This window comes from Pristiophorus japonicus, chromosome 13, assembly GCF_044704955.1.
Source record: "Pristiophorus japonicus isolate sPriJap1 chromosome 13, sPriJap1.hap1, whole genome shotgun sequence".
Lineage (NCBI taxonomy): Eukaryota > Metazoa > Chordata > Chondrichthyes > Pristiophoridae > Pristiophorus > Pristiophorus japonicus.
In genome coordinates this window covers 37,428,500-37,442,608 of record NC_091989.1, presented here as the reverse complement: position 1 = coordinate 37,442,608, position 14,109 = coordinate 37,428,500, and the positions used below count along the sequence as shown (strand labels likewise).

Below are 14,109 nucleotides of genomic sequence, written 5' to 3'. Positions count from 1 at the left end.
GTGGGGTTCCCCTTCACCCATCATACCTTCTGCGGGGTTGTTTCCTACATCCCTAATTATGGTTACCGCTTTGTTGGGTGTTAAGAGGACTGCTTCCCACTTTGCCCGTCTCATATTAGATACGGTTCTCAGTTTTCCAGTGTTTAACATTTCTACCAATGTGTGTTTAGTGTGGAGAATGATGTTTCCAGTCATCACCACAGGCTCGCTTAATTTTTACCGCCCAAGCTGCGCAATCTAGCGCGGCTATACATCTGGATTGGTAATGGATATTGAGGCTCCCGTGTCCACTAGCATCTCACACTGTCGGCCCCCTACTAGTGCAGACACATATATCCTTCCCTCCATTTTACTTTGTACAGGGGCCGCCGGACATCACAGGGTGGCTTTGTACTCCTGCCACTTCTGGTATTCCTGTTCTGACAGGGTCCTTGCCTTATTAGGATAACCATTTTTACCATAGCATGTCGCTTCCAGGTGCCCTTTCTTACCACAATATGTACATTGCTTTTCACTGCCTTTCCCTTTGCATTCCCTGGCAAAATGGCCCGGTTTTCCACAATTATGGCAAGTCCCCCTTTTTCTGCCCTCCTCCTGTTCCCGTGGCAGAGATCTTTTCCTGCTTTATCTTTTTCTTTTCTAAACTGCTAAAGCTTACTGTTTTAGCCTTTTTCAAAAGTCCCTTTTACACCTTCACAGATAGCTCACCACTCGCCCAAGAGTTTGACCTAATCCCTGAAGGTATTTCTAAATTTAAAACTCTTTTTTTTTTACTGAGCAAAAAGCTTTCGTGTCAAGGTTTTACACAAAGGAAAAATGGGAGCGTTTTAAAAGGCATTCTTTATCTCATTCCGAGACTAAATTTATGTCTTTCAATCTAATTGCATGTTTTCTTTCGACATGTAAGTGAGCGTGTCAAATAAATTCTCTTTTTTTTTACTACCGGGACCATGTATTTTTTATCTTTTACTCAACAAACCTATCCTTTGTGCATTTCCTAGCTCCGTAACTTATCATCCGAATATATCCACACCTTCGTTTCTAACTTAAAATGTAATACCATAAGGTTCACAGTTTCTTAAACTTCCCACATACAGGACAACACTACGAAGGGTTAAAAACATTTTTACTCTGTTTGGAAAGAGTGGGTGGAGCTAAAACAGGCAGGCAACACCACACCTTCCCAAGCAGGCTTTCATTCATTCCACAGTCAAAATCACTCGAGTACTCTCTTCATTCAAAATAGACACTCACAAAAGTCTCTTTTCATTCAACAAAGCTTATGTCTGGATCCATATGTCACTTAAGATAGTCACTATCAGCTTTTTTATGGAATTACGTAATTACGCAAGTTACAATTAATGATAGGAATTAATTAATGACCCAGGCAGCCCGCGTTTTACATTCCCTTCCTTACCTTCCACGTTCGCCAGTCTCGGACGTTTCCCTTTGTTTCTGTAATACTCACGGCCACGACTACTCTGTGGAGACACTTTGTCTTTGCAACAAAGCTAGCGTGTTTCCTTACCACCGGAGTTTTCGGCTCTAGGTTGGATCGATCAGTTCCCTTCCGCACCGACCTTATTTACTAAAGAGACAACTCAAACTGGTTAGTCAGCCTCTTCCCGCTATCTGTTTACTTGTATCTTATACACTATCCCGTCGTGCCCGTACACCTCTCTTTTCAGTCTCTAACACCAGATTCCAGATACTGTCTTAAGTGATCACGTCTGATCGGACAGTATCCTGTTCCCGTGACGCCATTTTGTTGTGGAAAAATATTTCCAAGACTGTATACTATATAAAGAGAGGTTTATTAAATCGGAGACAAAGCTTTGGGAGAAGTGTTAAAGACCCCTGTCTTTGAACCAGCTTCTCAAATTGGTATCTTCAGTGAGGTTCTTTTATCTTACAAATTACGTCACTTTACAACACATGCTTTAGCACTACAAAGCTTTTACTATCGAAGGCTAAGCTTTTGATATAAACCATCCTGCATTGTGACAGGGCAGTATAAACAAGTGCAGGCTTTTGGTACCGGTATAAACAAACATACCCAGCACTTAACTCTCCAGTGTTCATTATCTCACTTTCCTATCTCCATAACTCAAGGCCAGCATACCTTGAAGTCTAACTGTGTGTTTTTTATATAAAACATAATGCATCAGTATTGTATTCCTTACAAAATTCATTAAAGGGGAAAATAAAACAAATGTTTGGTCCCGTATACTAATCAAGTATATGTCCAAAAATCCACTCCAACAGGGAGGGTCACAGCAGGATGTTTTACATAGGATTACATAGGATATATGGCACAGAAACAGGCATTTCAGCCCAACCAGTCCATGCCGGCGTCTATGCTCCACTTGAGTCTACTCCCATCTTTCCTCATCTAAATCTCTCAGCATAACCCTCTATTCCCTTTTCCCTCATATACTTGTTTAGCCTCCCCTTAAATGCATCCTTACCATTTGCTTCAACTATTCCCTGTGACAGCGAGTTCCACATTCTCACCACTCTTTGTGTAAAGAAGTTTCTTCTGAATTCCCTATTGGATTTCTTGGTGACTATCTTATATTGATGGCTTCTGGTTACGCTCTTCCTCACAAGTGGAAACATTCTTTCTGTATCCACTCTATCAAAACCTTTCATAATTTTAAAGACCTCTATTAGGTCACCCCTCAGCCTTCCTTTTCAAGAGAAAAGAGACCCAGCCTATTCATCCTTTCCTGATATGTATACCCTCACATATCTGTATTTAGATATACAGGAAAGGTGAGGGGATTGGGAATGAATTGAAGATGGGGAATGGGTACATTTGTGATTTCTCAACTGTTGAATGTTTTTGTGTGCTGTTGTTAGAAATGCTAGGGGAGCTAACATGGTGACTGGATCTCCATTTCCCTCCCTTGTTACAATATGATTGGTTAGAATTTGTTTTATAGTCAATCCTAACTGACTACCCCCATCTGGGGTTGGCAATCTTTTATGTTTCCGCCGGTTATTAATGTCAGGCCCTCATTTTCCTGTGAATGGTGACAGCTCTGATATAAATGGTGTGGGCTTAATTTCCAGTTACACCATGGGAGCAATGAGGATGTGACCATATGTACATAAATAAACGAAATACACCAAAGTGACAAAACTGGGCTCTGTGACTCATGCAAAATAAAGCCAGTGGTCCACATCCCAAATCACAGCAGTACACGGTAGTAAAATATTAAATAAGGAAATCGCTGTTGAGTTTACCTAAATTATATGAACCAACTGTTTAAACAGTGCTGTAATCATTCTATAATTCTATAACCCCGGCAATTCTAGCTGTGCGATGACTGGAACGCTCAGTAAAGCCGATTAATCCATTCACGCCAGGCACAAGTTTGAGTGAGGCCCACTGAAACTTCCGGAGTTGTGGAAGGCTGCTGCTGCAGAGTAGACCAGCTTGATGAATAAACCTGGTAAAAATGGGCAGCTTTTTAGACACACGAGCAGTCCACAGCCCTGTTTGTAGACTAAAGCTTGGACACTTTGCCTGAGTCACTGCCACTGTCATTGATTCATCTTTCTTTTGATAATGAATGCTGCCGATGCTAGAGTTCATGGCCGGTATTTGATCAGTATGGATTGCTGTTTGTGCATGTGCACTTCGATTTAAATTATCGTATGATGTGCATGTCGTGCAGACATGTTAGTACAGATTCTGTTATTGCAAAATCTTCCAAACGTCTACCTTCATTTTAACTGGTAACATGAATCAATGTTTTATTAGATTATCTTCTGACAAAGGGCATAATTTCTTGGGTGACAAGCTTGTTGAAAGGAATATAAACAGAAGATGCTAGAAATATTCAGCAAGACTGATGAAAGGTCACCGACCTGAAATGTTTCTCTCTCCACAGATGCTGCCTGACCTGCTGAGTATTTCCAGCATGTTCTGTTTATATTTCAGATTTCCAGCATCTGCAGTATGTTGCCTTTGTACTTTGTAGTATGTCGACTGGGTGTGGTTTATACTAGCTGTAAAAATTGGGTCTACAGTCTGCACTCAGGTTCTGATGGTTCTGATGCGTTAAAAACCTGCGGGTTTGATTTGTGCAATCTTTTATTTTTCATTTACCCAGCATGCAATATGTGTCACAATGGAGGAACTTTGAGGGTAACATTTTTGTGCTGATTTGAGCATGGTGTATACTAATGATGGAAAGGGCTGTAAAAAGGGGGAAAGCGCAACTGAAATGTATATAAAACAAAAAAAAAGATTTGCATTATATTGCACCTTTCACGACCTCAGTACACCCTAAAGTGCAGCACTCCCTTACCATTCTTAAAGTTGAGCATATACAGCAAGGTGGTGTGCAAATTATACTGGTGGAGGTCAATATTCCGCAGTACTGAATAAACCTTTTGAAATGTGACACCTGGTTTTCGTCAAATAATTTTGAGAAACAAGCAATCAAAACTTGGTAGAAGCGGATGAGAAACATTGGAGTATTGGGTTACTACTGGAGTGTCCTGGAAAATTGTACGCACTGCACACGCTCAGGCTATAGAAAATGCCTTCAGCTAACACTGTCACAGTGCATAACAAGCCACAAATATCCAATCCAAACAGGCTTTTGGGAAAAGCTGAACACTTAAATTAAAACTTTAGTAAAGCTAGTAAAAGACACGTCAGCAGGAAAATGTAATCATATTATTGTGAAATGTGCTATGTTTTGATTTTATCTTGTTTTAAATCTTATTTTGATCATTAGAAATTTAAGTTACAAGAAGCAATGGCAGGCAAAAGTGTTTTCAAATAACGTTTTGAGTTACTTCACACTTTTTTTCTCCTTTGAATATTTTTTTTATTGGTAGACTCCCCTGACTGGTCATTCAAGATTGGTTGTGTTCACAAGCCCATAGAAATGTCTTTGTTCCAGTTTTCTACCTCATTCCCTTACTTTCGATCTGTACATTCCCTACTCTCCAGTTGTGATTCATTTTCATTCCTGTTTTATCTTGAGTCAAACGACAATGAGCCCAAATTTTGACTTATAAAACATGACTGAAAGACCATGACAAGGATAGTCTGGCTACTCGGTGCAGGAAGTGCACCATATGGAAGACTTAGAATATCATAGCTATATAAAAATGGATTCTTTAGGGCATGGGCACTATTAAAATGGCACTACAGTGATTCCACATCACTGTATATAGTCAGTGTACAGATTTAATTGTATTGACTCTGGGTCCCTACCTTCAGGAATGTAATTATTTTATTATTGTCTTAAATCAAGAAGGGTGCAAACAATATTGTGTATTAATTATCATTTTTTCTTTGTTTCATTAGGATAATGATGTGATATACTACAATGCAAAAGATGACCTTACGAGTGTAAGTATGAGTCAAACCAGCGGGTTTGAATCACATATCGTTACTAAAGAAAAAATAACTGGTTTTGTTAAGAATCAATGATGTACCTGAGCTTCCTCAATCCATTGCATTTTTTTTGAAGAGGTGTGCTCATCTCATCCTTGCCTTGAAAGAGGAAAACAATCTTTTATGTGTCCTGTTCAGTATGGTCTTTGGTTTAAGCATGAATTGCACTTTTTAAATCAGCAGCAATAACACTTAATTAAAAAATCAGATTGAAAATATGTTTTACTGTAATTATTGATAATCTTAACCCTGAACATGCAGGCCATGCAAAGGCCTTGGAATTAATAAACAATAAAGTACTTTACAGAGTGATGCAAATTATTTTTGTAGAGCTAACATGAAGTTCTGAGGTTTTCTTAATTCCATCATTCTCTGCCGTGCTTACTGCTTTCTTTATTTAGAGCCCCCAATGAGGCTAGTATCAGTGACTCTGGATGAGGTAACTAGTTACCTCCTCTGGTGGAGTTGCTGCACAATGTGTTGTGTATCCTGTGCTGTTCATCCTAAGTGACTGGAGATGATGCTGAAGGCGCTTAAATGCCTAAGATTGTCCCAATACTTGATGGTCATCATTTGTATGGTGACTTGCATATAAACAGAAACTTAATTAAGTTCCAATATTACCCATTGGCGGGGAAATTTCCAGTGTATTTGTGCTCAGAGACATGTGCAGTTGGGCATGAAGCAAATACCTGGTGTAAAAGATCGAGGAAACTCGGGTACCATGTAATTGCACTCCTCCCAAATTTCCTTGCTTGTTTACGTCCTTCTATTGATCCCTGATCCCCGAACACATCTCAGCTCATTATAATGGCTCCGTCCCCCGAGGCTAAAGAGCTGTACACATGAATTTCCTCCAATTACGCTGGTTCAAGACGGGTGTAAGATTAAGCTCAGAATTTTACGCGCAGCAGAGAACAGCCATTTTTCTCGTATTCTATTGCTTTTTGAGCAATTAAAAAAAAATTTGTCACAGAAACCTGCACTATGTTTTCTATTTCTTTGAATGTATTTTTATGGCAACAGTATAAATCACATTAAAAATTGAATATCTTCCACAATTGCATGTTAAACCTGCTGTGAACAATGTGCATGAATTTAAAATTTTAATTTTCATACTTTAAAAAGGAATCCATGGTGTCAATTCAGTGCTTTCCTCGGGCTTCAATTGTTTGCGTGGATTTCTGTTGTTTACGCCCATTCTTGCGTTCCGACCTATGCGAATGACATTGGCAGGACATTCGGGTGTAAATAGACATCGACAAAATGAGCGTAATTTCGGGTGCAATTTCCGATTACATCCCCACAGGAAATTCCATGAATTCTGGTTGGTATATTGAGCACTGTTAAGGCAGGGAAGCAGTAAATGTCCCAAGTACCCCTGAGTATATGACCACTGTGTGACAAACACTTTGAGAACTGCATGTTTAAATTAAGTTATTTTCTTTAGTAACAGTGTTCATTATTACAGGTTTTAAAGCAAGACTACGGATTCAGGAGGTTCCAGGTTATGTGGATTTATTAGATCATAGATCTAGTGAATTTAGATTACAGTTAGATTTAGAACTCACAAAAGGTAGAACAGCCTACAGTTTTTATATTTAATTCTGAAGTACTTCTCAGAATAATTTTGAAGGAGCTGCATTCCTTTCTTTGTGGAATTTTATTTTTTAATTTCCTCCCCCGATCCCGATTTTTTTCTCCTCCAGTCCTGGAAGGGCTGTCTCTTGCTTGGGGTATGGTTCCATGGGTACCACAAGCCTTCCATCGCATCACCCTGGTGTCCATTCGTCATGTGTGAGCCTTGTAGTGAGGTTCGGCAAGCTACCTGACTTGGAGTCCCTACACATCAGAGCCCTTAAACCTGTTGGCTGGAGTGACTTGACGTAGTGGTAAACCCAGGGTCTATATCTGCACCATGTGCTGCCTGGGAAACGCAGTCAGGCAGGACATCAGCAGGAACATTTAGAATTCTGGTGGCATAAAACACATTTGAGCACATTTTTGTCTTTTTAATTGACACATTATTTGGTGATGGATCACAATGTTGTGTTGCCAGCAATGGCAAATTAAGGAATGCAGGTCGGTTAACAAAATGAAATAAATCCCACTCAAATTTAATTTTGTAAATTTTTGTTTTTATTTTGCATTACTTGGAACCCATAGTAACATTATTGGACAGCTTTAAATTGACTAAGGCGGTAATCAAAGAGAATTGGAGACCAAATCCTTCCCGTGTATCTTTTGAATGAGGTCTGTTTTGGGGAGGAAACTTAGAATTAACTGAAAAAGAAAAACTGTCAGGTCTTGCAGCTCTAAGGAAAAACAACTGTGCAGATTTAGTTGTTTTTTGTGTTTGAACTACTTGGCTGCAGCTTTGTATTAAATGTTTATTTATATCAATTTCGGCGGTTAAATACAAATAACTTTTAATTTTACCAACATGTTTGTGCTTTTATCATTTCTGAAAATATTCCCACATAAGCATTGATTTTTTTTTTATCAGCAAACCAATCTATGATTCTGGCATTTTAAAATACTCCTGACAGGGAATGTGCTGACAGATTCTCTGCTGGATTACTGCAATATTTGGCTTCCAACCCTAGAAGCTGTTACTCCAACACTGTAAATGTCCAGCTGCTTTTCTCTTCTCTTCTTAGTGAAGGCAGATATCAACGACAACCTTTTCTTTAAGTTCAGCCTCATTGAAATACGGTGTTTTCAAAATCATAACTTCCCTTTCCTAATACTGTAACTGTGGAGGCCGATCAAAGTAAGTGTATCAAAAGTTGAGCAAACTCTGCAGTTACTACTTCCCATTAGAAAGTGCGGGAGCGAAAGAACCAGGAATGAACTGCGGCTTTGTGTCGGCTAGCACCTTTTATGGAGCTCCAACATTGCAATAAGCAACAACATTAAACTTTGTGACCCTGAATTTGCAGTCGGAATGACAGTGAAACAGCAGCGTTCGTCGTCCTTCCACCTTTGAAACTGACTGCAACTTCAGGATTTGATGCATCTGCCTCGCAGGATACTTCCAGTTATGCCCCCCCCCGCAATCTCCTCCTCCCCCCCCACCCCCCCCCCCCCCCCCACACACACACACACACACACACACACACACACACACACACACACACACACACACCAATCTGTGTAATCAGCCAAATCATTGAAACTGATGAAAACTTTGGGCCCAAAATTGGCCAGGAGTTGTTCTGTTTTTTTTGGAGCAACTTGATTTTTCTGGAGTACCCTAAAAAATCCCCATTTTGCTCATTCAATTTTCACCAGTGTAAGTGAGTTAGTTAGGATTTTTTTAGTTTCGTTTAGTTTTTTTCAAAAGGGGGCGTTACCAGCCACCTACGCCAATTTGGGCCATTTAAGCCAGATTGGACAGCTAATAGTTGCTCCAAACTAACAGGCCAGAGTATGTGGCCACTTGTGGCCGCACAGAAAACTCTTGCAGAGAGTTAAGAAATCAGCGCAGGTAGCCAGAGATAAGGGTGGGAAGGGAAGCGGAGAGGACCTAACAAAGCACAACAACATTCAAGAAGTATAAAAACCATCGAGAAGAAATAAAAAATAAAACTTTAGCCCTACCTTCCTAACTCAGGCCCGGGAAGTCAGCGGGCCGGCCGTTGCGAGAGGCCACTCGGCCGGGGATAGGTGTGGCTGGGACAACTGGGCAGGAGAGCACAGGGAACTGACTCTCTCTCTGACTGAATCTCTCTGACTCTCTCTGACTATTCCAGCGATCTGAATCTCTCTCTCTCTCTATTCTGGTGATCTGTCTCACTCTCTCTATTCCATCTATCTGACTCTCTCTCTCTGACTATTCCAATAATCTGACTCACTCTCTCTATTCCAGCTATCTGACTCTCTCTTTCTATTCCAGCGATCTGACTCTGACTATTCCAGCAGCCAGCCCGGCATGCATCGTGAGGCCACTCGGTCGGGGATAGGGCGGGACACATCGGGTCCCACGGTGCAGGACGGCTGGGGGCAGGAGCTACTGCGCATGTGCGAAACCTCCAGTGCGTATGCGTTGAGCTGCTGGCAATGTTTTTCATGCAGGACCCTAGCTCCGCCCCCTAATGGACAGACCATGCTGCGCCAAGCCATGGGAGAGGCCACAGAACGGCCAGAATCCGGGGAGATCTTTTCAGCACCGTTTTCACCCTAGGAAAAAAATGGGTGGGTCAAATTTGGGCCCTATGTTTCTTCCTCAGTAATTATACTGTTAAATTCCCCACTAAAAGTTAGACCCAAAGGGATTAGGTGTAACTGGGGTTTTAAAAGCGTAATGACTGCCGAACTAGTGTTTAGGGCCTTGAAAATTAATTTGTGAAATTTGTCTATTTTAATCAAGATTAAAATTTTCAAGAAACTTTTCCAAAAATGATTTTAAATGATTTAAAAAAAAAAAGGTTTATTCATCTTTATTTCAGGTTTGCCTTTTCCCCATGTGAGAACCCCAATCTTTCTATTGCTGTCTCTAACTATTTAAAAAAGTTAGAATTTTAAGCGCTTACGCACATTCTTGTTCGCTGTTTGTGAGAATTCTGCCTTTTTGGCTTTGAATTGAATGTCAGAATATCCGAAGTTCTCGATACAGGGATTGTGAGATCCTTGTACAGAGCGTACTTCGGGGACCAGCAAAAAGTGTCTTCGCTTCGCTGTTGACCGTAAATTCCAGGCCAGTGGATTTCAACAAACAATACCTGCCCTTTAAAATCCAATTGTAGCACAAATGCAACACTTATGTCTATATTATCTGCAGCAATCCTCCTGCAATTTGCTGCAAGAGCATTCAGGTCATAGTGAAGAATGCCCTTTCATGTAAAATGTGTTTCAAAATGTGGCCTGCAGCCTACAAACATTGTATGATAGTTATCTATCAGCTGTTAAGCTGTCTGAGGAAGAAACTTTAGGAATGGAATCCTATTACATTCTTCCTGGTCTCCATGTTTCTGTATTTTGCTCACTGTTTCCCCCATGGCCAGTGTTTAAAGTTTATTGGGATGATACAATTTGAGTTTAAATGCAATTTAGATGCATCTATACTGTTCACCTCAACCACTCCCTGTGGTAGCGAGTTCCACATTCTCACCCCTCTCTGAGTAAAGACGTTCTTTCTGAATTTATTATTTGATTTCTTGGTGACTATCCTATATTGATGGCCTCTAGTTTTGCTCTTCCCCACAACTGGAAACACTCTCTCTGTGTCTCCTCTATCAAAACCTTTCATCATTTTAAAGACCTCTATTAGGTCACCCCTCAGCCTTCTCCTTTCAAGAGAAAAGAGACCCAGCCTGTTCATCCTTTCCTGAAAGGTATAACCTTGCATTTCTGGTATCATCCTCGTAAATCTTTTTTGCACCCTCTCCTGTGCCTCTATATCCGTTTTATAATATGGTGACCAGAACTGTACACAGTACTCCATCTAACCAAGGTTCAATACTTTTCAATTCTAACCCTCTAGAAATAAACCCTAGTGTTTGGTTTGTGTTTTATGGCCATCTTAACCTGCGTTGCTATCTTTAGTGGCTTGAGTATTTTACTCCGAGATCCCTTTGCTCCTCTACCCCATTTAGAATCTTATTTTCCAAGTAATACGTGATCTTCTGATTTTTCTTACCAAAATGTAATAGCTTACACTTACCTGTGTTGAAATTCATTTGCCTATTATATGCCCATTCTGCAAGTTTATTAATGTCCTCTTGTAATTTGTTGCAGTCCTCCTCAGTATTGACTATCTTATTTTTATTTGTTCACGGGACGTGGGAGTCACCGGCGAGGCTGGCATTTATTGCCCATCTCTAATTGGCCTTGAGAAGGTGGTGAGCCATCTTCTTGAACCACTGCAGTCCTTGACACTTCTTTGTAGTGTTTAGTAGGCCACTTCAAAGGGCAGTTAAGAGTCAACCACATTGCTGTGGGTCTGGAGTCACATATAGGCCAGACCGGGTAAGGACAACAGATTCTCTTCCCTAAAGGACATTAGTGAACCAGATGGGTTTTTACGACAATTCGGTAGTTTCATGATCACCATTACTGGCACTAGCATTTATTCCAGGTGTATGTAATTAGTTGGATTTAAATTCCCCAGCTGCCATGGATTTAAACTCACGTTGCCGCATCACTAGTCCAGGCTTCTGGATTAATAGTCCAGTAATATAACCACTATGCTACCGTAACCGGACCATTATGCTACCGTATTCCCCTAAATTTCATGTCATCCGCAAATTTAGAAATTGTGTTTTTGGTTCCAAAGTGTAAATCATTAAAATAAATTGTGAATAACAGTGGTTCCAGCACTAATTCTTGTGGTACCCCATTTTCCATCTTTTGTCACTTTGGATAGCTACCCTTTATCCCTATTCTCTGCTTTCTGCCTTGCAGCCAGCCAACTCTCCATTCCTACTTGCCCCTGACTCCTTATGCTCTGTCCTTATTCATTAGTTTATTCTGAGCACCTTATCAAAAGCCTTTTTGAAATCCAGATAAATTACATCTACTGCAATCTAGATAAATTACACCTTACCCTTGTCTACTCTCTGTTATCCCTTCAAAGAATTCAATGAGGTTGGTGAAGCAATACGTTCTCTTTTGAAATCCATGCTGACTATTCATTATTATATTTTTGGGCCTAGAAATTGGTCTCCTTAGCGCCTCCCCTTATCGTCTCCGGGGGCGATAACGGGGCGCTAATAACTTACTGAGATGTACGACTCCCGCTAGCTTGGCCGGGTGGTTTGGGGCAGCCGTATGATGTTGCGCCATGATCTCCTGCGCCCAGAGATCGTGATGTCATTGCCATGCGCATCGCCCCAGTAGCGCCTCGGACCAGCACTTTGGTTTCACCCCCTGCAGCATCACCGGGCAAGAACACTGACAGCTGCAGGAGGCATTGTTCAGGAGGCCGGGCACTTCGGGGGTGAAAGTTAAAGGAGGAGGTAAGCGGAAAACATTTTCAAATGAATATTTCTCATTTTTCCAAATCCTCTTTGGCCGCGATCGATCGGCCCGACACTCGCTGTAGTGCATGGGGCTGATCGGGCTGGATCGTGGCTGCCGTCAGGGACCAGCTGACTGGTCCCAATGCAGAGCCGGCAGCGATGACCCTTCCCTTAAAGGGACGGAAGGAGCCTCGGAACACAGCAATGCTGCACGGCCCATTGTGCAGCGCTGCACCACTACTGCCCCGCCTGTGTCCTTTAGCGCTCCAGGAAGGAAGGGGAGTGCTTGATTTAGCACTCCATTTCCTTCCTGGAGTGCAAACACCGAATTTACAGAAAGCTGAAAAACATTAGCGCCTAGCGCTAATTCTTCCAGCTTTCAAAAGTGAATGCCCCAATCAGGGAGCTCCCAAATTTCTCCCCCTAGTTTTCTCGATGTTTTTTTATTTACTCCTTTCGTAGGGATTCCATTATTTCTCCCGCCACCGATGCTAAGCTGACTGGTCTATAATTTCCCGGGCATGTTCTATTTCCTTTCTTAAATATAGGTATAAAGTTAACTATCCGCCAGTCCTCCAACACTACATCTTGTTCTAACGACTTATTAAATATATGTAATAGTACCTCTGCTTTCTCATCTCTAGATTCTTTTAAAATGCATGGATACAATCCATGCGGACCAGGGGTTTTATCCTCTTTGAATTTGATTTGTTTATTTAATATTTCTCATTTTTATTTTAAACGGGGTTATATCATTGCTAATCTCATCTTCCAATGTCACACCCACCTGATTCGTCTTCTTGGTAAGTACTGAAGCAAAGTAATTATTTAATATTTATGCCTTTTGTTATCACTGCCTGAGATTTTATCTTTTAGTGGCCCTATTCCCATCCCGACTTTCCTTTATTTATGTGCCTGAAGAATATTTTACTATTTTGTTTTATGTTCCTTAATAATTTAATTTCATAGTTTCTTTTTGCCTTCTTAATTGCTTTTTTGACTTCTCTTCTAATCTCTTCAGATTCTCTCTTGTCATGCTCTCCCCTGCTGTCCATGTACTTAGTGCATGCCTTTTTCCTTACCCTCAATTTTTCTCTTATATCTTCATTCATCAATGGTGTCTTATTAGTGTTTAGTTTGTTCTTTTTTTTAGCAGAATGTATTTTTCCTGGACTCTTTTGAACACCGTTTTAAATGTTTCCCAATGCTGTTCTGCATCATTGTTTGTCAATATTGTTGTCCATTTTATTTCCCCAAGTTCTATTCTCAGCCCCTCAAAATTGGCTTTTCTCCAATCTATTACCCTAATCTTCGTCATACTTATGTCCTTCTCAATTATTATCTTAAAGCATATTATATTATGGTCACAATTGTTCAGCCATTCCCCTACTTTTACTTCTCTTATCTGCTCTGGTTCATTCCCTATTACTAGATCCAGTAGCGAATCCTCTCTTGTTGGGTTTCTTGCACACTGGGTTAGAAAGGAATTCTGGATACATTCTAGAAACTCCAATCCCTTATCCCCTTTACCTGCCTCATCTGGCCAATTAATTTTGGGATAGTTGAAATCCACCATTATTATCATAACATCATAGAAATTTATGGCACAGTAGGAGGCCATTCGGCCCATCGTGTCTGTGCTGGCCGAAAAAGAGCTAGCCAGCCTAATCCCACTTTTCAGCTCTTGGAACATAGCCCTGTAGGTTACAACACTTCAAATGCATA

The 14,109-nt window shown here is 40.8% G+C and overlaps 1 protein-coding gene across 3 annotated transcripts in view; it reads left to right on the top strand.

Moving 5' to 3' along the window:
• Window positions 1-14,109, top strand: part of LOC139278518 (voltage-dependent calcium channel subunit alpha-2/delta-1) — a 794,302-nt gene that overhangs the window by 326,080 nt on the left and 454,113 nt on the right. For all 3 annotated transcript variants that reach the window (XM_070897372.1, XM_070897370.1, XM_070897371.1), the window contains exon 5: window positions 5,333-5,377. In XM_070897372.1, coding sequence (XP_070753473.1) covers window positions 5,333-5,377 — 45 coding nt within the window. The remainder of the gene's footprint in view (window positions 1-5,332; window positions 5,378-14,109) is intronic.